We start from the raw sequence: 22,844 nt of genomic DNA, 5'->3' as shown, positions 1-22,844 counted from the left end.
GCAAACAGCTGCTATACATTTTACGATTTAAAATTTTTAAACTCGTTAATAAATTGTTAGTTATATATTTTTAAAGTATGGTTTCATTCAAAATGGAAAGCTACTCGCAAATAAAAAATGATTGCAGTGATGTGTTGCAATGGGAATAAGAGAGCGTGGTGGTCTGCAAATCCAAGAAAAGGCAACTGGAGCTCTTGTAGCAAGGATTTTTTGGTACAGTTCCGCCAGGGAACAAGGCTGTTGGAACTGGAGAGCCGGACGAGCACCAAGAGGACAAATCGCCATTGCCATTCTCCGCCAGTGGTCCAACCACCGTCGAGGATTGAGTCTGCACTGTTAAACAAATGTTGATCCCGAATAAAATTTTTCCAAATGTTCATTTTTACGTGATGAATCCAGTAGAAAAAGATCTGTAAGCTTTTTAACGCTATCCAGCTCCAAAAGATGTTTTCCAATCGAGCAGCAATAATAAAGGGCGTCGTAGTAGGTCTGGATATTATTTTTATTTATAAAATCTATACCGAAGGATATCCATTTTCTCACAAAACTCGGAGGAAGCCTTTTAGCTATAAAATAGGTGATACTATTTGGCAGTGTAACCAATTCTCCAATATCAGCTAAGAGATATTCAATGTTAAACTTCAGTAAAACGATGCCAGAATAATACTTTTTCTTGTTGACGTTAGCTGAGTTATCAATGTGACCTACAAAATACAATTTGAGTCGGAAGACTCGCAAGAAATTATATTTTTAAACTTATCCGTTACATTTGCGGTGCAATTTTGCTGGATAATATCGCAAAAATGATAATCAGGTTGGCAAAATAGCATAGGTGGAATCTACAAGATTAAGAAAATAATTAAGTCCTGAATTTTATGTTTGTACTGTATAAAAGTTACGGTATCTGGGTTTGATATGGCAGCGTTAAGCACCCTTTGGACGAGCTGATATCCATTTATCATGACGCATTTAAGAGCATAATACGGGTATTCGCAACTGCTGAGAGTTGGGCCTGATTTAAATTCAAAGAAATCAGCACCAACAAGACACGCTGAACGCTATAGCTCACTCTGGCGGGAGCACGTCATCAAAATCTTGTATGCAGCTTGTAAGTCGGTCTCGTTAAACGCGTCTTCAATGTATCTGAACATGTTTGGAAGGTTCAACGAGTTGTCCAGTATCTAATAATTTATTCGTGGTTTATTTTAATGCATCTATAAACAGTAAACCTTTTTGTATCTTTGTCCCATGCATCTGGCATAGCACTGATGAAATTTGCAAGTTTTACAGCACTGTATGCGTAGTTTAATAGGTTACCATAAGCTTCAGACTGGGTGGGGGGCCAAAATATGCAAGCAGAGCATCTTCTTCATCTTGTTAAATAAATTTTAATCAATTAGCCACGCGTTCTGATTTAATTAAAATAATGAGAGCAAACTAAGGATACCTGTAGCAAGTCTGAGACTTCTAGCGCACTCTACATAAACTTGGACCTTTGGAATCCCATCAAATGCATATGCCTGGAGCACATGCATACAGTTTCAATTACTTAAAAAATGCTAAATTATTGTTTGAGATGATAAGAATTCTCTAGAATTATCAAATAAAAGGAAGACATATTTGATCTTGTACCATGCACATGAAAAGCATTTCTTCTTCGCAGTTGGCAGTTCTGAACTCCACCTTTCCACTGCTCGGATTGAAAGCAGATAAAACGCATTCGTGCTCATTTTTTGGGAATCCAGATGCCCAATCCACTTCACCGGGGTAGAGGTACGAATTTTCAGAGCACCAATAATGTTTTCCTGGGATATTTGTTCTTCGGCCAGATATCCAGTAGCTCTCATTTAGTCGCGTGGAATATTCTACGGCGTGATATTGTTAAAACAGAAATGACAGTGCTGTATAACAGCTACCAGTGTGTATTTTCGCGACGCAATCTCTTCTCGAAGACAACGAGATGCTGGCCAAATCCATTCCCAAGCTACAGCAATAGTTTCTTGCACCAGACCAAGATTTCTGTTTGAAAATTCAACAGATAAGTAAGGAAAAAGTGGCAAAGGAACATTATTTCCAAAAAGTACAAACCTTCAATCTAGAAAAGTAGTAGAATTTTCCACAAGTAGCAATAAATGAGCCTCTCACTAAACTCGGCTCTAGTAAAAGATTTGCAATAATTAATATTTACCCTAAAAATAAGCTCTTTATCAATTTTTGTTTAGAACATTAAATGTTTTTCGATTTTTTATATGTGTAAAATAAAAACAAAGGGTCCAATCCATACCTTGAGTCAACTCATTCCCACTGAAAATTGAGGTCTATGGAAATATTATATTAGAGTGAGTGTTGACACCATTTTCAGTAAAAAGTCAGTCACGTTTTTTATGCAGGCCTGTGGTGCCGAGCATCCGTTTTGAAGCAACTGAACCGGGTCGCCGATTCCCGACTGAAAAACACGACATCATCATCAAACGACAAAACTTTATTTGGCCACACTATACTTCGCATGCAAAAGCAAAAAATTTGCTGCACATTTCGCGCCTTGCTCGAAACTGTCCTTGTTCAAACGTGGCGCTGACGCAAATTCCCATCGAGTTGTCTTTCGTTCCGCTTGAGTGCCAAATATTGGTGTCGAAATTAAAATTATTGATGGAGCACCAGACCAGGGAAGATGCTTTAGTGCCGTTGCATTCAGTGAAAGCGCCACTCGTCCAAAATTTGATGTTCAGTGCCCAATCTTTGGAATATTAAATGCAATCACCCGTTCTTACATATTTTTTGTTTGTATGCGTACTATTAAAAAATCCCTCTACAGTCGATAGTTTTTGCATAGTCTCTAAACTGAGTGGCTTCATTCCTAAACTACAGCATTTGGACCAAGCACCGTCCCACGATAGCTGATTGTGAGTTAATGATTTGAGTTATTTTAATAATCTTTCAAACTAGTACTGCTTCATTTCCAAAGAGATACGTCACACCGTCCCTTTTTCTCCATTCGCCGTAATACTCTGGATCTAAAAATAGCAATGATGATGTGAGATTGTCGAAAAACAAAATAACCTACTCAGTAAATCGCCGTTTGAATTCATCAAGCTTGACTGTAATGATATGTGTTAGTTAGATACAGTTTTAATTTATGATTCTTGATTTCATACCACTTTGTCGCATAAAGTTGGACATTTACAATAAAAAGTTGGTTGTTCTGTAGTGGTTGATGAAGTTGAGGGGATCTCAGTTGTTGTGAATTCTGTAGACGTTAACGTTGTTGTTGTGTCTGCTAGAGAAACTATGGTGTACGTAGTTGTTGCCTCCACAATTGCTGTGGTATTTTGCGCAAGTTTGCATTAAAATTAGAGCAACATATGATTTGAATAATATTTTATAACCATTGGATGATGTAATATCGGTAGCTTCACTTTGCAAAGGGGTCAACTCTTCTTTACTCAAAGTATTTTGTGGAGTGGTATATCTTGTCGTATCTAGCATTACAGTTGGCTTTGTACTGTATTTTGAGTTAATTTTTTGAAAGGTTGGCTTTGTTATTTTTGCCGTCAGAGTTTTAGACGAGCTTTTGCCAGTTTTTGGTACAGGATTAGTACACGATTGATTTCCACAGCACTTGATTATGTATTTCCTCCTCAAGTTTGTTTTAGCCACTATATATAAAAAATTATAAATTATTGGTGCACAAAACTTAACATAATCTACCTCTCATTTTGACCGCACGCTCTTGTCTTATCACAACCAATGTTTGATTGGCATTCTGTGTATTATTTACGAAATTGACAGAAACGTAATATTAAAATTCAATTGATTTTTCTCACCTCAGAATCGCAAATAGTTTCCTGGTTTAAATTGAATGATTTATACTATAAATTCTTAATGGAATAATTATTAAATTTACCTGGTTAATAACAATTAAGCACAAGGAAATCTTAAACAGGAGGAAAATCATCTCATAGGCGTAGGTTTGTGCTGTTATCTGTTCACCACTGTTGTACAGCTAGAGAGACTCGTGACGACCAATGACAGGATGTTTTTCGTGTGAAATAAACAGGAAGTGGAAGCATCAGAAGGCTACACGTGATATCAATTTACATCTTTAGCTGGCGTGATGCTGAGTGCCAAAGCTTGATGTAAATCGCAAAACGCACACGTTGGCATCGACCCTGCTTCGTTCCTCTGCACTGCATTAAGGCGCAACTTGGGAATCTGATTCCACTTATAATCCTCTTTGCTGGTTTTATCTGCTTTGCCAACTGATATTAAGAGGCTGTTTGCTCTCGCGGATCGGGTAGGAATTAGGGCGTCGAGTGCATTCGGCTCACGGGTGTTGAGAAGACGAGAGCAATTAAATGCAGCGTCGCGGGGCGCTTAATTTGCGAGCCAAATGGAATGTTTGTGTTGTGCATAATGAAGTCTCGGGCGATTCTTGTTAATTGACGAGTCGCTCGCTGTTGGGCTTCGTTCCAGCAGCATCGCATTCTTTCTTTTTTTTTCTTTCTTTGTTGTGTATTTTTTCGAGCAGGCAGCGAAAAGAGAGGCGCGTATTGAATAAATTACGCGGCTTGGCTGATATTTTCGGCCTGCTCGAGCACACGAGAGGAAATTTGTATTCATGCTTCTAATATGAATTGCAGCGTGGCCCAGAAGCGAGTGCTTAAATATTCATAACAGAGTGAAAAATGATGTTTCGCGCAGCGGCTGTTTGCTTCGATCAACAAAAGGGGAATATGAAGTCTTAAAAATGCAGCGAAAGAGAAAGTGACACGCGTTTTGTCAACAGGCAAATAATAAAGATGGCTTCCGAGAGCAAAATTCTCTTCGAGAGAGAGATGTTTTGAATTCAACAGTCCGAGCGAGCGTGTGCACGTCCACCCGGTAAAATACGAGCTGAAATTGCGACCGCAAATCGAGTTTCGGACCATAAATCAGCAAACTCGGGGCAGAAAGCGCCAAAAACAAACAGCGCCAGGTGACACGTGAGCGCGCGGAAAAGCCTTTATCGCCGCTTGGCTGCCGTTCGGTCCTTCGCCCGCTGCACTTGTGATTTATTCGTTCGGCTCCGACTCGAATTATGCATTAACCTGATTAAAACACGCGCGGGCGTACACACCAGCAGCCAGGACAGAGCTGGCAGATAAATTAAAATGCCATCATCCCGGGAGCAAACTCTGACACCACACCGCTTTCCTGCTCCTCTTGTACATACTAATGCCACTTTAATTCATTTGCTCTCGGCACATTTTTCAAGCGCATTATTCGTGCGGAAGAGAATTTGATTGATTAATTTTTTTCTATAAATAATATCGAATCTTAAGTGTCAAAATCGTTTTGTTTTTGACTCAATTTTCATTTTTATGCCCTGACAAAAATTATTTATTGCCTGTAGCTATTATTTTTCTTTGGTTTAATTAAAGAAAAAAGTATAATTAAATAAAAAAGTGAATTTTTGAAAATGTTTCCAAATTATTATTTAAAAGAAATCTCGTCAATCGCAGTCACTTCTGGAAGATGGCGTGACTAACAGTTAATTTAAATTGAAGCGAGTTTTGTTAGAAAATTTTAGAAGAAGTGGTACGTGTTGCTAAGCGCGGAAAATAGTAAAATTTGACATTTTTTGTCCGAGATTTCAAGCTATACTCCGGATTAAACACATCGATTTGTTGACTTCAAATTTCCTTTAAGTTGGTGAACGGCTGCAACAATAAAAGCAGTCAGCCTCCGGTCCTTCAGACACACACACACATACTGTGTGCCACCATTTAGAATTCTCACAGATCATTAGGTTAAATTGCAAAACTTTGTTTTGCAAATTTAACTTCATCTACAAAATAAAATAATAATTTAATAAAAACTGAATTTTTCCAACCATTTATGCTACTATTTTGTAAAATTTATTGTTATACAATTTTTTTAGTTCCTTAATGTAATAAAATTATGATAAATATTTTGGGTAATTTCAATAATTTAAAAGTAATGTAAGATAAAATTGTGTTACTTAAAATTTGTGGTTTCTAACATAATGATCATCAATAAAATTATCCCTTTGTGTTTTTGGAAGTCATATGGTATATTAATATTACTACCATTGATTTACAGTAAAACCGAATTAATAGTTAGTTGAAAAAATATATCTAATAGCAGTGGCTGAATACCTTCCTTTATGTGCTGATATAAAATTAAACTTGAGCTAGAAAAATATTGAATTGCAAAATATCGTCAACTTCTGATCGTTTATCGTTTTATTAAAGAAATCATTTTACCAACCCACGGTACTGCTCGCATTGGCTGTAGCAAACTTGATGGATTGATTCGGTCAACTGCATGCCATGAAATAACGATGTTTGCGGTTGTTCGCACCTTTGAGGAGAGAATCCAACGCGGTGTGCGTCGAACAAAGACTGTCAAATTAACGCATGTGCCGCAGTCAGTCATGCACTCTCTCCCTTTCACGTTCGGCGCTGCCGTGATCGATTCCGTCACTCGGCTGCTATTAAAATTTATGCAGAAAGCGAAACTAAGCATCGGCAATTGCGAATTGGATTCCACTCTGGTGACGGTTTGACGCGGCTCCAAATGAATCCGACATGGCTGTTTCATTCGGCGGCCCGGAATAATGCTGATTGCGAATAAACACGCACCAGCGACGAAAGCAGCGAGCAAGCGCTGTTTGCACAGAGCGCGATACGTAATTACTCTGCAAGAGAGCAATAAGAGCCGGCGGTCCTTGCGCCCGCCTCGCTGCCTGCGCTTTCTCTCTCGTGTGCTGCTCAACAGCATCGCCAATGGAGGTCAATGGCTCGCTAAATTTAATTATTCGCGGCCATCTGCAACGTACGTTGTGATTCTGGCCCGCGGCGTTGATCCTTGGAATGTTCCCTGAGAGTGCTCTCCAGGAGGTTGCACTTCATTTACAACGTCAAGTAGAACGTGTCGTGGAAAACATTAGTGGTAGCGTTGGGAATTCAAGACGGTTAAATTTTTCCATAACATTGATTAGCATTACACATTTCTTTCTCGTGGGGCTTTTCAAAATCTTACCTGAGCCTTAATTTTTTTACTACCTCTTTCATTATCCCTAAAAAAGCAATTTGTTTCCACGCAGGGGAGAAATTTGAAGACTTTCTTAAAAGGTCTAAATATTTTTTAACCAAATTGACGACAGTTATGTTTTTGAACAAGGCTAAAAATATAAAAAAAACCTTCTTTCACCCTTAAAAAACAGTTTGAACTGAAAAACTGATCAAAAATACATGTTAACTAAAAATAATCCAACTAATGTGAGACCAAAGTTTTAATCTTCAAACGCAAAGAAAAAAATACACTGAACGTGAATTTTTAGCCCATATAGTCGGTTTTAGACTGTTTTAGAAGTCTTTTAGTTGCTATATAGATGATGGTCTTTGCGGTTTAAGACGGTTTTAATTATGGTTCAACATTGTATGATTCGTACTCATTTGACCGTCTAAATTTCACAGCTCTACTTATTAAGCTCTTGACATGGACACAATATCAGATATAAAAAATTTTAATCAGCAAAGTCTTCCACAAAGAAATTTTCTGCGTAGCAAATTACTCTTGCTCCTTTTAAATTAGATTCAGGACAATTTTTTCCCTTGGATTATGAGAGACAATTCGAGTCGAGTGCCGTGTTTTTTAGCCGCTCGTTCCAGGAGTCTAACAAAATTCAAGGTAACGAGGTTCGTAAAAAGCTCTGCGGTAAGAAATTCTCCGCTGTTTTCCAGAGGACAATCTAATTTAAGAGCCTCCCGCAGGAGTTCTCTCTGCGTCTCTCAAAATTTTTAGGTCTTTCAGAATGTTTTTGTCTCCGCGGTAATTAACTGTAAATTCAAAGCCGGCGTTTCATCCTCGAATCGAATTCATTTCACGTCTCGCGTATTAATTCCAGTCGTGGCGCACCTCCCTAGTGGCCCCATCGATTGCTCGCCACCGCCGCCTCTGGCATTTGCATATATCCAATAAAGCAGCCGCTCTCAGCAACCATTATTATTACTACGGCGCAGCAAAGTATGTCAGTCAGACGACACCTCCGCGCTGCTGCTGCTGCTGCGACGAGAGAGTGATTGTTAGAGAGAGCTAGCACACCCTACTATACTTTTTCCGCCGCTCCGCTTCAATCACTCCACGAACATTACCATGCTGAACAAGCTTTCATCATCGCCAGCACCGTCCTCATAATATCATATTTAATTTATGACTTGCCGGAGAGACTCTATGGAGCGTGAGCTGGCATACCTATTTCATCACCTTCAAGATTTCCAACGAATCATGTTATCTTACAATTAGGGCTGTGAATTTTTCTTAGCTTTCAATCGTCACGAGACCATTAATCATACAATTTGTAGCCATTTGACCACTCTTAATTTGGCCTTCAAGGTAGTGCCTAAATCTAATAGTACATGTTTTTTTTGTTGGGAATAGATAATTAATTCAAATTTAAGAAAGTAAATAAATAAGTTGATTTTTTTCAGTTAAAAATACTTTGATATTTTTCCCAATAATAATATACATATAACATTATTTTACAAATGTCAATTTTTTGGTTCTATTTGACTATTTTAATTTTATAGGGTGGGATAAAAAATTTGGTACTTTGACAAACTTTTTAAAATTAAAAAGTTTTTATTTTTTAAAAAAACGAATGTTTAAAATAAAATCAAGGGCAAGAAGCAAATTTACACGTAGCTTATCTTGTTCTGAATTCAAGGGTAAAAAATAACTCAATTATTTGTGAAGTTTTTGTACTTTGAAAGAACTAAATTATCACCATTTCTCAATTTAAAATAAAAAGTTGCTGAGCTGCCTGCTGTATCCATTTTTAAAACAAAATCACGAATTAATTTTGCTATCTAATAAAATCTCTTAACTCGCATAGGAAGAGTACGTGATTTATGCATAACACGATGCGCCTAAATCAATCAAGAAACCGTCTTAAGCCTACGACTATGCCCCTGGAAACAACCCTGAAACCTAATCGAATATTCCATTAGTGATCTTTGTTTGTTTACTTTTGTCCGCGATTTAGGACCGGTATCGGAAGCAATGCGTCAAACTTTGCTGCAGAAGTAGCCATGAACGATAAACTGGCAAAGTTTGGTGCGCGCAATTAATTCATCGATGGTCGTAAGCAACACTTGGCGAATAAAGCAAACATTATTCAAGCGTTGCCCATAAATTGCGCTTTTATGTACGCGGCCCAAACCGATAAAGCACTATTTTATTTATTTGTCTCCTTCTCGCAGCCCCCGAATCAATCCGCCGTTCAGCTCTACCCGAAATAAAATACACATTTGCCGGCTGATGAAAAACGTGACTGACCAGAAAGACCGAGATTCCCGCCCTTCCGATTTTTCGCCACCGGCTGAACGAATTCACCTCGGCGAGCTGATTGAATTAAATTAGGTGAGCAAAATTTATTCCTGGGGCCGGGAAATTAGATCTGATTGCGATTTTCTAACGCGGAAACGGGTCGAGAATGAAGCCAATCAGTGCCATTCTGTAGCCAGGAGAAGCCAACATTTTTTTCTCTTACAAAGAAACTCTCAACATTAGGTTTCTTAAGTTGGTGGATAATTTATTTAAATCGCACATCACCGTGATCAAAATTGCTTGCAGGCTTAAATTGGATCCAAATTTTTAATAAATCAATTTTAGATCGCAGCTTTAGTTAAATTTTGGTGGATTGTAGTTCGTAGAAAATAGGTATTTTACAAAAGAATTTTTTAAAAGTCGAAGAAATATTTAACAAATTTTTTATTCTTCCAAATACTAAAATATTTTTATCAAATAAAAATCACAATAAAAGAGGCATCGAAAATCAATTTTTAAGCACTTTCCAAAATTATTAAATTCCTTTGGAGCTCAATAAACCGCTAACCGTCAGATAAATAATTGCTCTCTTTTAGACCTACTTAAATCGTTGCAAAGGGCTCAAATATTCAAATTAAAATGTATTTGTTCACCACCAACTGAAACGCATACCATACTTAGGGTTAGAATTTCATCAGAGCTGCCCCATACCGTTTTTGCCATGGCTGGAACGGTTTTTTGAGGAGAGTCTCATTTCTATTCAGACGAGGGTCAAAACTTCATTTTCCGGGGTCAAGCCGGAGAGCTTTATCTGCCGGCTAGCAACAATTAGGTGATGATGGATCGGCGCGGCGGATTAATATCCGGCTGCTGACGATGATGAACGGTGTTGGTGCGGTGAAAAAGCCCGGGCCGCCATCTTGCGCGGCGCAGATTCATTAAAAGACAACGGCTTAATTAAAATTAAGGGCCGCGCATTCTTCTGGGCCGCAATTTGGACCAGCTTAGCGGCGAGAGCCCTTTTGAGAAATTACAGAGCCAACCGGATTTTTGATTCATTTGTTTAGCGATGATAAGCGTGCTTTTCCCTATGCCCACAAAGCAGTTTTAAATTAAAAGACCCGTTTTTGGCGTGTCACAACCGCAGTTGCCAAACTTTTTCCCCAGCACAGGTTTTCGAGGCGGAAAAGTCGGATTAGAAAAAAAATAACATACACAGCGCAATTTGTCATAGGAAGAAAATTATGGGGACGCTGCCAAATTTTTTCCGCAAACTTTTATCTGCTAATGTGCTCGGCGAGTAACAAGTTCTTATTTTCGTTCAGTCCGTCGGCGAAAAAGATTTACACTTCGCAAACAAAGCGGCTGGCAATATATCAAAATACAGTCGCTGTTGCGAAATAAATAAATAAGTAAATAGTGCTTTCTAAGGCAAACAGGCCGAGTCAGCGGGGGCGAAACGAGCTAGCTGTGTGTGTGTGTGTGTGTGTGTCGATCGACTTTGACATGCTTCGCGGTGCGTGCGAGCCCCTGCGGCTTTCGCTCTTATGCAACACGTGCATCGCGATTGTCCGCCCGGTTGCCTGCCCGTTCGATTGTGAGTGAGTCTTTTACTCAAGCCGCGCCAAGCAGGAAATTAAAAATATAGTAGAAAAGCACTCCAGTGCAGAGGACAGGCCAAGTAGAGCATTCGCTTAACTGAATTGACCGTATTGATTTGTCATTATTAAAATGTCACATGGCCACTCCCCCACGAGAGTCTGATCGATTTCCCTTAAGTTTTGGTCGTTTTTTCAGTTTTTTCCAAAGGAAATTGTTCCATTTCTATTATTTATTACTTACTTAAATTTTTTATTGATGTAATGATTAATTTAATTTGTGTAATGTCTGTTCACAATCTGAGAAATTATGACTTTTTATTTAATTTTATTCATTATCCAAATATGAAAATATTTGTAAAATTAAAACAAAAATTGACTTAAATAAATTTTATATTGTTTCAAATACATTTTGAATTAAACATACAAAAAAATTGTTATTAGTCAATTAATTTTGTTTTATTATCTTAAACATCATACATATATTAATATTTTTTGTACGTCTAATAGAAATTTTCTCTTGGTCATTTTACTGTAACTGAAATCCTATCAGCGGCAAATGATGGACAAGAACCTGTTTCTCGGACAATCAGAACAGAATTATCTCCTAAACAGAAGGCCGTACATGTTTGCTCTAGTTGTAAACAAGAGAGAGGCAGCAAACGGTGTAACTATGGAATGGGCTGCGGGATTGAAACTCGCCATCGTGTTCATTGACTGCGACCTAGACAGCAAATAAACACGCCCGACGGCGGCTGCGGAGATAACATCTCTTCCGGGCAATTTACAGTCGCTCTCTCGCTCTTTCTCTCGAGCAGTTAAAAAGGTTCCTCTGTTGGCTCGTGTGTGTTAGAGAGCTCCTTGGGAGAGAGGTGTGCGAGGCCGGCAATATTATCTGCGCGCAGGAGGAGGAAATCCGATCAAATTTATGACGAAACTTGCGAGAGAGCGAGCGAACGTGGCTTAATTGGCCCAAGAAGAGGCGTAATCGCGTCTTGCAATTGGAAATGATAGCGAGAGGGCTTAGCATTTGTACCAGACTTCCGCGTTCTCTCTTTCTCTTTCCCGGCGCTTCTTTTGTGGCCTAATTTATCATGCTCTGGCGAACAAGAAGCAGGCTTTATTACAATGAGGCGCGCAGAGAAGCGAAAATAGGCATTGTTATCATCTTCCATCCTGTTTATTGTTTGCCGTTCGCGGATACATTCCTTTCCTCTGGCCAAATTAAATGCTACCCGCCGGTCCTTGAAAGTTTGCTTATTTGCTGGGCTCAGAAGTTCACCCATTTCCGAGAAATATTGTCAAACTTATATTCCTTCAAAGGTTTTTGGTCAGGAGCTACACCAAGACAAAATTAATTAAACATGAGTTGGTCTCAATTAATGGTAATGAATTCTAGGAAGATATTTTGACAAGCAATTATTCTAAGAGTTCCATTATAATATAATGGGTTTCTTGCATTCCTAATGATAGGAAATTATTTCAAAATGTAGGAGGTCAAACTGTTACAATGGCGTGCAAAAAATACTAATTGTCACTGCCTTATGCAGAGGGTTGGAATCTTAAGTCTTTTTTTAAAGGCAATTAAATTTGCGAGTGTTTGTTAAGTAATTTTCTTTTCATGTGCATTTATGCCATTCTTTGAAATTAAAATCTATGTCATTTTGCTTTCTGATCCAAATCTAGCGAGGAAATACGAACTTGTTCTCTTTATATTACTGATTTCAACGAATAGTCAATGGTCTTTTGAATTTATGCTAAAATGTATATTTAAATGCATCCAGTGCCATTGCTTTTGATCAAATGACTTCAAAAAAATTAAGTTGATGTGGGCATTTTTGACCATGATCAAACTTAACCGGGAAAATATAAACAAATAAGAAAACATATGTTTACTGTTTTAAAATCTAAATGGGCTACGATTTTATTTTAAATTGTATTAATAAAAACGATAAACACTAAAAATGAGTTTAATGCATATTTAGCAACAAAAATTACAAGATTAAAAAGGTTAGAAATGTCAAACGCCAAAATCAAATGGGGGTTTTCGTGATTTTCAATAGTATTTTGCCTCTTTGCATTTTCAGAAGGATTGAATTAATGTGTTTTTGACGCTTTAAAACGGGTTAGAGCTCCAAAGAAGGTTTAAGGCGATTTTAAGCGTGCCTCAAAATTCGATAAATTGCGCATGATTCGTTCTAATTTAGTGCCTAAAAGTAAGTTAGATGAGTAGATATAAAAAGTTCACCGTCTAAAATTCCCAACGCCACTCATGCATGATGGATGAGAAGCTCTTCAGGCTGGGGAAAAACTCAGACGAGCACTGTGATTCCTGGAAACTGTAAGAACGAATGGAATTATATCCGTGACTAGTTGACTCAAACGACCGAGTGTGTAGTTTTAATTAATTTTGCATTTTGCCTGCGTCGTTCCGTCGAGCACTGTAGTTGTTGTTGTTGGTCCTGTCTGGCGTCGAGTGAGACGTAATCGGTCGCAGATGGTCGTGTTTATGTTTTAATAACTTGAAACCCGCCACTTACACGAAACCGCCAGTCGGCTCCTGCTGCTGCCATACTGCTTTTGGTTAGCGAGCCCACTGAATGTTGCCCCGAGTACATATACATGTACAGCGGCGGGGCGAAAGCAGCTTGCTCTTGTGCCGAGTGTGTGTGTGTGTGTGTGTGTGTGTGTGCGGCGGGCGGGCGGGCCCGACTTTTATTTTCTCGTTAAGAATATAAACAATGGGCGCAATTTGTTTTGTTCCGCGCGGCGCAACGCTGGCAACTCTTTCGCCTTAATAGCCCGCGTGTTTAGACACTTTACATAACGACGGCCTAATTACCCGGCTCGGCGCCGGGGCGAAATAAATTGTGTAAAAAGAAAGCAATTGCAGTGCACGCCTCCTTCAATTAGTGAAAATAATTTATAGAGCGATTAAAAATGAGCGAGTGCTGTGCCGCTAATGGGGCCACCGCCGAAAGGTTTTAACACGACGCGAGATTCGGTCTCCGGCCGGCTTTGTTCTGTCGCCAGAAGATATCGAGAAAATTCTTGGGACGAGCCTGCAACGATCCGCGCGCTACCCTAATGGCCCTTGCGCAACAAACGATTTCTGCCGCAAAATCGCTCCGTACATGCGAGAGCAATCTGCCCCCATAAATTACTTGCCAGAGCTGGCACTCGCTCACTTAATGAGGACTGCTCCTCGTACTTAATACGAAATTAATTGCTCCGGGCCCGCAAAAATTATCGATCCGCGTCCGCAGAGGCGGCGAGAGTCGACGCTGATGCGATAGCTGCACTAAAAAGGAAACGCGTTTAGGATTCTACTTTTTAGTCTGTGGTGATTTTGTGAAATTTTGACTGACGTAAAAATTAGGAAATTCGACAAGGTTTACATCTATGTAACCTCTATAGTTTTCCATGCAGTTTAACTCTATATTTTATCTTTTGCAATTTTCTATAAAACAATTTGTATCCATTTCAAGCACAGTTCTTTCTGTCTTTCAATAGGTCCAAAAATAGCAACAAAACCTTCCTTACTATCGTAAGAGAAGAACTGTATTTACTGCAACATGATCAACACTATTTTTGCGCTATAACTTCCCACTATAAATGAAAATTTTCTAACGCGAGGCGAAAATGTGCGCATATATATTAGCCGATCGCTAATACTACAAATGCCTAAATTTCTCCAATAATGTGATTCTTTTGTGATATCATGTTTTAAATGTTTGACCTATTATGGAGAAATGAACAGAATTGAAATTGAAATAAGACGTTTCCTTATTCATTTAATGCACTAGTGAAAAATTGTGCTGTCAATATGTTCAGAAACAACTATTGAGGATTTACAGAATAACCTTAAGGAATAATATATTTTACTTTTTCCTAGCATGCCAAAAATTCTTGTACAGCGAAATTAAAAAAAAAATAAAATATGCACTTTAGACTTTTAAAATCGTTGAGAAAACTTTTGACCACAGATCAATTCCAGGATACATCACCAAGTAAAACAGAAAACTAAGACGCTAAGAGTTACATTGTGAGTAAAAAGTTGCGGTCGAGTGAGTTTGTTTTGCTCTCATTGTGCGGTCATTTCTTGCGATGCTTTTACCCTTTCAATCTCAATCAAGATTACAAAAGCCTTTCCCGAGGCACATAAATACATGAATAAACTGCCGGCCGTGTTTTTCCCCTTTTTGCCCGACTGGACAAAAGCGGGGGGAAATAAGGCGAACTGCCCGGCAGCAGCAGAACTCTTGGCTTTTTACGACCGCAATATTATAAAGAGCTCAGCTGCACTATTATCAAATTGACCCGGCCCGGCCTTTTTACTCCTGCACCTCGTATACCTGGCCTTTGTGCGGCATGTGTGTGTGTGTACATATTATTTTTACGAGCGGCCATCACTACACTATTTTCGCCTCGAGCGGCGGCTCTGCTCTCGCATTCAACCGCAGCCGAGATAAAAAATTAGCCGCCGTCGGCGCTAATTTTTGCTGCTGTTGCGGCCACGCGTCTAGCTCAAACTGGGGAGCAATAAATTGCAGACGAGTCCATTGTTAAACACGTGGGCGCGAGTTAAAGCTCCCTGAAGGCGCCATAAATCGGCCATTCGACAATGATTGGTGCGATTCAATTATGTCAAACGAATTTAGCGAACCTCCGGGGAGCTGGTGACACAATATTTTTGATTGAAGAGTGAAACAAATTGCTGCGAGCGCCGGGCTGAGTAAAAAGCCGTGTAAGCTTCGGCACGGGGAGACAAATTGCACGTCGCTGTGTTTCGATTCCAAGAAGGGATTTGCGAAAATCTCCACCAATATCGGCCGAAAAGCTGCTCACAAACGACGCCCATCACAACTTTGGTGCTGACGGGTGGCGGCCTTAAAGCTCGTCTCGAGCGTTTTGTCCCCACAATGGACCCGAGACCAGATTTGCCTGCTCTACTCTAGCATGATTATTATGCTAAGCTTTGAATAATAGCCCCGAGTGCGCCGCCTTTGTGCGCGAAATTTTCGTGCGTTGGCGAGAAGAAGTTGTCGGCGTGCGGCAACAATTGGCGCAGTTTTGCCCGAGTCACGTTTCGCCGAGATGACTGCGACCTTTGGCCCCTGCACGACGGAACGAGACGCGCGGCTCCGATTGCTCACACATGCCGGCCGGCAAGTTTGTTTTCGCCGCGCGTAAAACGCACGGAACGAGCCGCTGTGAAATTTGACGAGCTGCTTCCACTGGAATTTCTTACTTTCGTAGACACTCTTGCACACGAATGAATGACCCCCTCAGCTTACCTGTAACAGAAAGGAAAAGCGATTTAGAAATAATCTTCTAGACGTCGTATTTCAGCTGTTCCAAAATATAGTGTAGAGTTTTATGACTAGCTGTAGCGACAGAATTTTTTTTGTAGCGCCCATCAGACAGTATCAATATTTTTTTGAGTTATTTAGAAAAGCAAACTTGAATCATGCAAGAGCGTACGTGCAAATTCCAATATCATATATGGAGCTGCATGTGTCAGTTAAATAATTAGCTCTTGCAAATGACTTCTATTCAACCTTAACAACTTCTAATCTTTCTATTTCTGATTGACTGAGCGGAATATTTTCACACCAAATGAATTTTCATTCTGTAACGTAGGGAGGGCTAATTAAAGTTCGTTTTTAATTTCAATTTGCACGCTCTCGGCTCGAATTGAATTTTCGCTTTTCTGTCTGGCCGCTGCGGTGTCGATTCGCAGCTCCCCGCCACTTGACACCTTAATTACAATGCCTTTTCATAAAAGTCGAGTGTGCTGTGCAGGCCGCTGCGCGCGCGTATTCATTAAGCCAGCCAGCAGGCGACGCGCTATTTACTTTGCGCTCGAAATTAGCGCCGCCACCGCCGCCACTGCCGTTGCCGCGCGCGCCCAATTTTTGGAATATGCCGAGCCGATCTCTGCCTGCGCTGCCGAGAATTTAATTGCCGAGGTGCGCGCGCTCCACTAGATTAATACAATCTCAAGAGGGCCACTCGAAACCCGGCTTTGTCCGGGATTACTTTCAGATTTACCGACTGAAAATGGGCCCTGGATTTAACGAAATGAGAATGAGAGCCACCACCAACGCCGCGCCACTAAACCAGCAACCAAACGAACGAACCTACTAACAAAGCTGAGCCGCACCCAAACACTTGATAGAACCGTCATAAAAAAACGCTAATCTCCGCACTTCAAAAATCGATTCTCAAACAGTCGGGGAATTAATCCTCTAAGAGAAAGATGAATAGTGATTTATGGTTGACACAAACGAATTCTACGTTTAGACAAGAAGAAGAGTTATACGAATAATTTTCAGTGGCAATGATATTTATGATTTATTGAAGCTTTCAAAAAGACCAAATTATTGGATTTAAAAAAAATACCCGTTTTGTGAATTTTGATAAGAAGAGAAAATATTTTATAGAGACAAATTATTCGCCGATTGGTATGTTCCGCGAATAAACGGAAGTGAATTATTACAAATTTTACTAGAAACGGTCCAATGGGGATTTACAGTTATGATAAAGATGTCCGCTGCTGAAAATTTAGGCCGAAAATTTCACCACTTTTCTGGAAAAATGGATTTTTAAAAAACTTCGACTGAATATCTTGGCTCGTATTGGAGATCAAGTAAAAGTATTAACATCATACAATGCTACTTATTGTTAACACAAAATACCTTTTTGCTAACACGGGAATCATCAAAAATTTTAAAAACCAAAATATGTTTTTTCGAGATTCGTATGGCATATAATAGGGAAAAAAAGCGCCCTTCGTTGTTTTCGAGATATTCCTATCTGAAACTGGAAAACATGATATGTGAAACCTCTCTTCAGTGATGCACATTTTATTAATTAAAAATACAAAAACTGTTGGATTTTTCTTTTAAATCCTGATGAAATGAAGCGGTTTGGGGGTTCCAATCACCCACCCATTTACCATTTATTGGTTTATTTAGTATTTTGTCATTTTTGGTACTATATCAAAATCCCTTTTCTTGAACCTGACTCTTACAATTGACCAACATAAATAACTCTCCCCTAATAGCCTTGGCTCAAATCATGTTTTAGCTAAACTAAGAAAATAAAAATGATTTTTAGCTAATTTATCGTCAACCCTTGCTGCACATTTACCGGTGGTATAAAACTATCTTCTTTTGATCTTAATTTTTGAAATTTTTGTAAATTTTACACTATGATCTAAAAATCCGTCTTTATTTTTCCATGAAATATGGCTGCAGTTAACAGCCATAACCAGAGTAGGTTTGAACAAATCAATGACTTTTTCAAGAAGGACAATGTCTGATTTTTTCTTCCATGAACGAATCAATGAAATTAATCTAATTAATTGTTTTATTCCTGCAAATCTTAAAGTTATTTTATACCAAAAAAGTAATATTCAAATTTTCGAGTCGAGAGAAGACACTGTCTTCATTGCAGCAGTATGCATTTGAGGTCGATGGATGCACGGAATTGCTGAGCTGAGTGAAGTGGCGGTGGCATCTTTGCAAAGCCCACCACCACTTTGTCCTCGTTCATGACCACAGAAATGTGAATAGTCTCGCTGACCAGCCGTCTCTGGCGACGAGCCGCTCTCATTTCTGCTCGAGTGCGGTCATCAAGGCACGTTTGCGAAACAAAGCGTGCGCGCGCTGCCGGAAGTTTCTGTCTTTAACGACGCTGACGTGCCCGAGCCGCGATTACGCCAGAACAAAGACACGGCCACGGCCGGTCCGGACGGTGGAGTCTGCCGCCTAAACGGCATTCGTGCGCCCATTGGCGCGCAATTAGCCGCGTGCCTCATTAACCTTTGGGCCCGACGCTCGCTGTTTGCACCGTCCTCCCCGAGTGTTTTGGTGAAACCCACCCGATAGGAGTGGAAATCGAGCTGCTGGAATCTTCCCCAAGGAAATCGGGGGAATTTTTTAGCATGTGATAGTGGAAATTCTAGTAAATGTATATTCAATTGAAATCAATTCGATTTTATTACCCCTAAAACAAATAAATGTAAAAATAAATAATCACGATGTCTGCCAAAATCTAAAAATGAGATAAGTATCAGCTTTCAAATTCTAACTACTGGTTTATATTTGGATGCTGTTTAAATAGTGGAAAATTAACCATTGTGCTAATTTTAATCCAAATTACTATCCCTGTATCCCAACTCATTTAAAAAGTGTCTCAAACACGTTACTCCCTCACTTTATGCGAAAATCATGTTCAACGTTTTCAAACATGATTGTTTGTGCCTTTTTTATTAATACATTTCACAATATTAAATTTAACCGTTATGAGAAGCGTTCAATATAAATTTTAAATCCGTTTTCCCAGAACCACGCACGAGGATGAAACGGAATAAAGAGCACCAAAGCGTGGGCTAATTACATTTAATAAAAATGGCAGCCATGAAATGAAACACACAACTCGTCAACGCTATGGCTGCTGTGTGAAGGAGACTGCGCTTTTTGCTTATTGTGGTAAAACGTGCATTTTGTTTGAGTGCAGGCGTGTCTGTGCTGGAAACAGAAGAGCATTTCCATTAAATTCAATGCAACACAAAACATGCAGTGATTAAACCGGCGTTTAAAGTATCCATGTCGCGGACAATGAGTGCAAAAAGTAGCGTGCGCGCGCGAGAGAGAGCCTGTGTTTCACCTATATCAGCCGGCGGGCGGGTGATGCATTAGAGTGCTTTCTCGCTGTCAGACTTTTTGGTTGGTTGCGCATCCCACGCTTTGCTTTGGATTGTTTATAATTTATCCGTGTGCACGGCCATGCACATATTTGCACTGCTCTCTCTCTCTCTCTCTTTTTTCCAATTTTCAGTCCATTCGTCATCGCGCGGGCGACGCGCAATTAATCATGCCGCGCGGACGGCTGACCATAAAAAAACTGCATCGATGGATATTTCTGTTTCGGAATTAATGAAGCGTGACCCAGTTCGCGGCTTGCCGATTAACAATGCATATTTCGATTCAACATATAGCGAGACGAGAAGCCGTGCAAGAACATGCATTCAGAGCGGGTGATAACAATAAATTGCCACTTTTGCCGTGCACGCCGAGCGATATTACAGCTTAATTTATTTCTCTTCTGCTTCGCGGGCAATTTCGAACAAAGCATCTCGCCAGGATTACCATGAGCAAAGAGCGAACAGTACGTTGAAAGCCGCGGCCCGCTTCATATTGCTCGCTGCATGTAATCGGAAATGCTGCTTGCAAAGACTTTTTGCGGCAAAAGTTGCGCGTAATTGGCAGAAACAAAGAAGAGCAGGAACACCATCTGCATATGTTACCAACTAGCAGCGTGAGAGTTATGAATTCCACTTTGTTTCGACCAATTTTTAACTGCAGAAGACTGGGATACTGATTTAAAATTTGCGCAGGAATGGTGTAACAGGGTATCTTAGCGGTAAAAACACTATATTTTGTAGTTAAAGCCCATAACGGCTTCTGGAAAACACGTCTGCTGGATTTTAGGTAGTCATTTAACTTCGCGGAAACGTAGAAAAGGGTGTGATCCTATAATAATCCAAGCAGTAGCCAATTATGTCCCGCGGGAATTTAAAATATTTTTTGTTTTTTTTTCTAACGTGTTCTGCAAAAATTATATATAAATATTTTTCATGCGTTAATGCAGTACTGATCCACTCAAAACTTGAATACCCTTGCAGCCACCATCTTGCCTCGAGACACAAGCAAACCTATCATTGGCTGCATGCAGAGCTTCGTTGCGCGTAGAAGAAAAATATTTGCATCTCTCTTGTGCATCCTGACAAATAAAACGTCATTTGGTCGGACGCTAAAAAAGAAGAAACGCTCAACAGCTCTCTGCAATGACCGTGTCACTTTAGAGCAGATAAGAGCGAGTCGGAGGAATAATGGTGTGCACTCATTGCTCTCGTGCAAGGCAGATTTCTGTGCGAAATTTTCTCTGGCTGCACTTTGTCGCGCTCCACTCACAGCAGAAGCGAGAGGTGAGCGTGAAAAATAAAAACTTGCCAGCGCTAATGCTTGTTTGAAGTTCCATTAACAGACGCGCGCATCGCGCATCCTTACGCGACGACTAAAAAAGTAGGACGCGAACAACCCTTCTGCTTTTGCCTCTTTTAAGTGTGTTTTAATACTGCGCGCGCGAACCGTAAGCTTGCGATTCCAGCCCGATATTGTCACTCTCTTTCAAGCACACACGTTGTCTCCTCTCGGGCCGTTGTTCTCGGCAAGTGATGGAAAATGGAGAAAAAGGTTAAAAATCCACAGGAGAGAGAGAGCAGAGATGCTCTCGGGGTGTCTTTCTTTATATCTCGTACACCGCAAGCTCACTCCATTCCACTCTACCAGCGATGGAATTTCTTGAACCGCAAGTCTCTTGGCGACACAAGATGAAGTTTATGAAACTTGCTAGTCACAGAGGCATTTCAAGCAGTGCTCACGTCTTGGATGCATGAAATAATCTCAAAGTTCTGAATGATAAAATGAGTAGGAATTCATGCATGTAACGAGCGCGAATAAATTAAGCCTTAATAGAAGGCAAAACACACATCATGCAAAACTGTGTTTTAGTAGTTTCAGTTTGAATTGAAGGTGGTGGTGAATGGTGAAGATGGTATTTACAGAATTTATACGATACATTTTCCTCTTTTAGAACACCAGGGGCAAATCATTAAAATTTAAAAAATATCAATATACAGAGAGGGAGATTTAACATACGAGCTTGAAAGGTAGGAAAATGCCAAAGATCGTTGAAACGCGTCAAATTTGATGAAATTTCGGCACCTTTCATGGAAATAAAGGACACGAAACGGCTGCTAGTGGCGCAGAAATCTATTCAGATCCAAATTTCTGCTCTCAGATATGTGCACTGCTGAGCAAACATCTCTTAAAAACAGCTATATTTAATACATTTTAAGGATTTTAACATTTTTCAGCGATATGATTATTGGCTTCAGTGCAACAAATTACACTCACAGTTTATGATTGTATATACATTTCGTATGAAGCAACCTGTTGGGAATTGAGTTAGGGGTATTTCATCGCAATAGCAATATCGGAGATTAATATAAATTGAAAAAATATTCAATAATCTAAATATTTATTGATCATTTTAAGTTATTTTTGTTTTGAAGGCAATATTTAAATTAAATATTTATAAATAGGATTTTGCTCACAAATGAAGTTTTAGAGCGCAGAAAAAATGTTCAGTGAAATGTTGAACTTTTCTCTAAAGGCATAAAATCTTTCTTGATTCAATTTATCTCATTAAATAGTTCATTGAAAACCTACAAATTATTATTGCTAAAACTGTCTCACGCGTCAAGTAAAATGAAAAGCGTACTTTTCCTTGTTCTCCCCCATCGTCAAGGGTGTAAAATCAAACAAGGCAAGCATTGCTTTTCGTCGAAACCCGCGGATCTCTCTGTGCCCGATTCCTCTTTGCTTTTGCGGTGTGATTTTCCCACCAACCTCCCTTCCCTCTCTGCCGTCGCTTTTCATGCATCGTCTGTGCCGATAAAAAGGTATACGGCGCGGCCATCAAATAAAATACACTCCCGCCAACAAATAAATACTTTATGGCGAAAACGCGCACAAAAGGGCCCGATCAATCAGAGAAAAAGATTCGCTCTTTTGGAGCTGCGGTCGCCGCCGCTTACCCTGCCTCCCTCCCGCCTTCCAGCCCGACCGCCGGCAGCTTTTATGGTCCTTTCAAAAAGCTCGTCGCGCCCGGCCGGCGTTTTATCTCACGTAAAAGAGAACGTAAAAATGCATCGGCGGGTGAAAAAGCGGCGTCACGTGCCGCGAAAATGTTTGCGCCAGATGAATTTGCCGGAGAAATCGATCCTTCCTACTTTTATTTGGCTAATCGAGTGTGAATTATTAATTTAAATTTGACGTG

The 22,844-nt window shown here is 39.8% G+C and overlaps 2 protein-coding genes across 4 annotated transcripts in view; both read right to left on the bottom strand.

Annotated features, from left to right (window-relative positions):
• Positions 1 to 22,844, bottom strand: part of LOC135936038 (protein sidekick-like) — a 175,606-nt gene that overhangs the window by 51,413 nt on the left and 101,349 nt on the right. The window lies entirely within an intron of this gene.
• Positions 56 to 4,030, bottom strand: LOC135936037 (uncharacterized). The gene is made up of 23 exons (XM_065478716.1): positions 3,905 to 4,030; positions 3,825 to 3,845; positions 3,387 to 3,763; positions 3,156 to 3,319; positions 3,065 to 3,098; positions 2,950 to 3,014; positions 2,795 to 2,897; positions 2,502 to 2,737; positions 2,378 to 2,446; positions 2,285 to 2,318; positions 2,089 to 2,156; positions 1,917 to 2,019; positions 1,633 to 1,865; positions 1,448 to 1,520; positions 1,318 to 1,373; positions 1,230 to 1,265; positions 1,070 to 1,181; positions 900 to 1,012; positions 768 to 839; positions 668 to 704; positions 544 to 617; positions 387 to 489; positions 56 to 333 (listed from the first exon to the last, which is right to left on the bottom strand). Exons 3-23 carry the CDS (start codon positions 3,484 to 3,486, stop codon positions 101 to 103), a joined length of 2,118 nt encoding a protein of 705 aa, XP_065334788.1. The 5' UTR covers positions 3,487 to 3,763; positions 3,825 to 3,845; positions 3,905 to 4,030; the 3' UTR covers positions 56 to 100.

The sequence above is a fragment of the Cloeon dipterum genome, chromosome 2 (assembly GCF_949628265.1).
Source record: "Cloeon dipterum chromosome 2, ieCloDipt1.1, whole genome shotgun sequence".
NCBI classification, from domain to species: domain Eukaryota; kingdom Metazoa; phylum Arthropoda; class Insecta; order Ephemeroptera; family Baetidae; genus Cloeon; species Cloeon dipterum.
Note: the sequence above shows the minus strand (reverse complement) of the source record. Positions and strands in the feature narration are given on the sequence as shown.

What these genes read in the sequence shown, in the direction of transcription:
- LOC135936037 (XM_065478716.1), bottom strand. Translation starts at nt 3,486, where the DNA reads ATGCTAGATACGACAAGATATACCACTCCACAAAATACTTTGAGTAAA. An exon ending in AGCAAAATTGCACCGCAAAT is followed by an intron (nt 705 to 767) that starts GTAACGGATAAG and finishes TGTATTTTGTAG; the next exon opens with GTCACATTGATAACTCAGCT. An exon ending in AAAGGCTTCCTCCGAGTTTT is followed by an intron (nt 490 to 543) that starts GTGAGAAAATGG and finishes AATAATATCCAG; the next exon opens with ACCTACTACGACGCCCTTTA.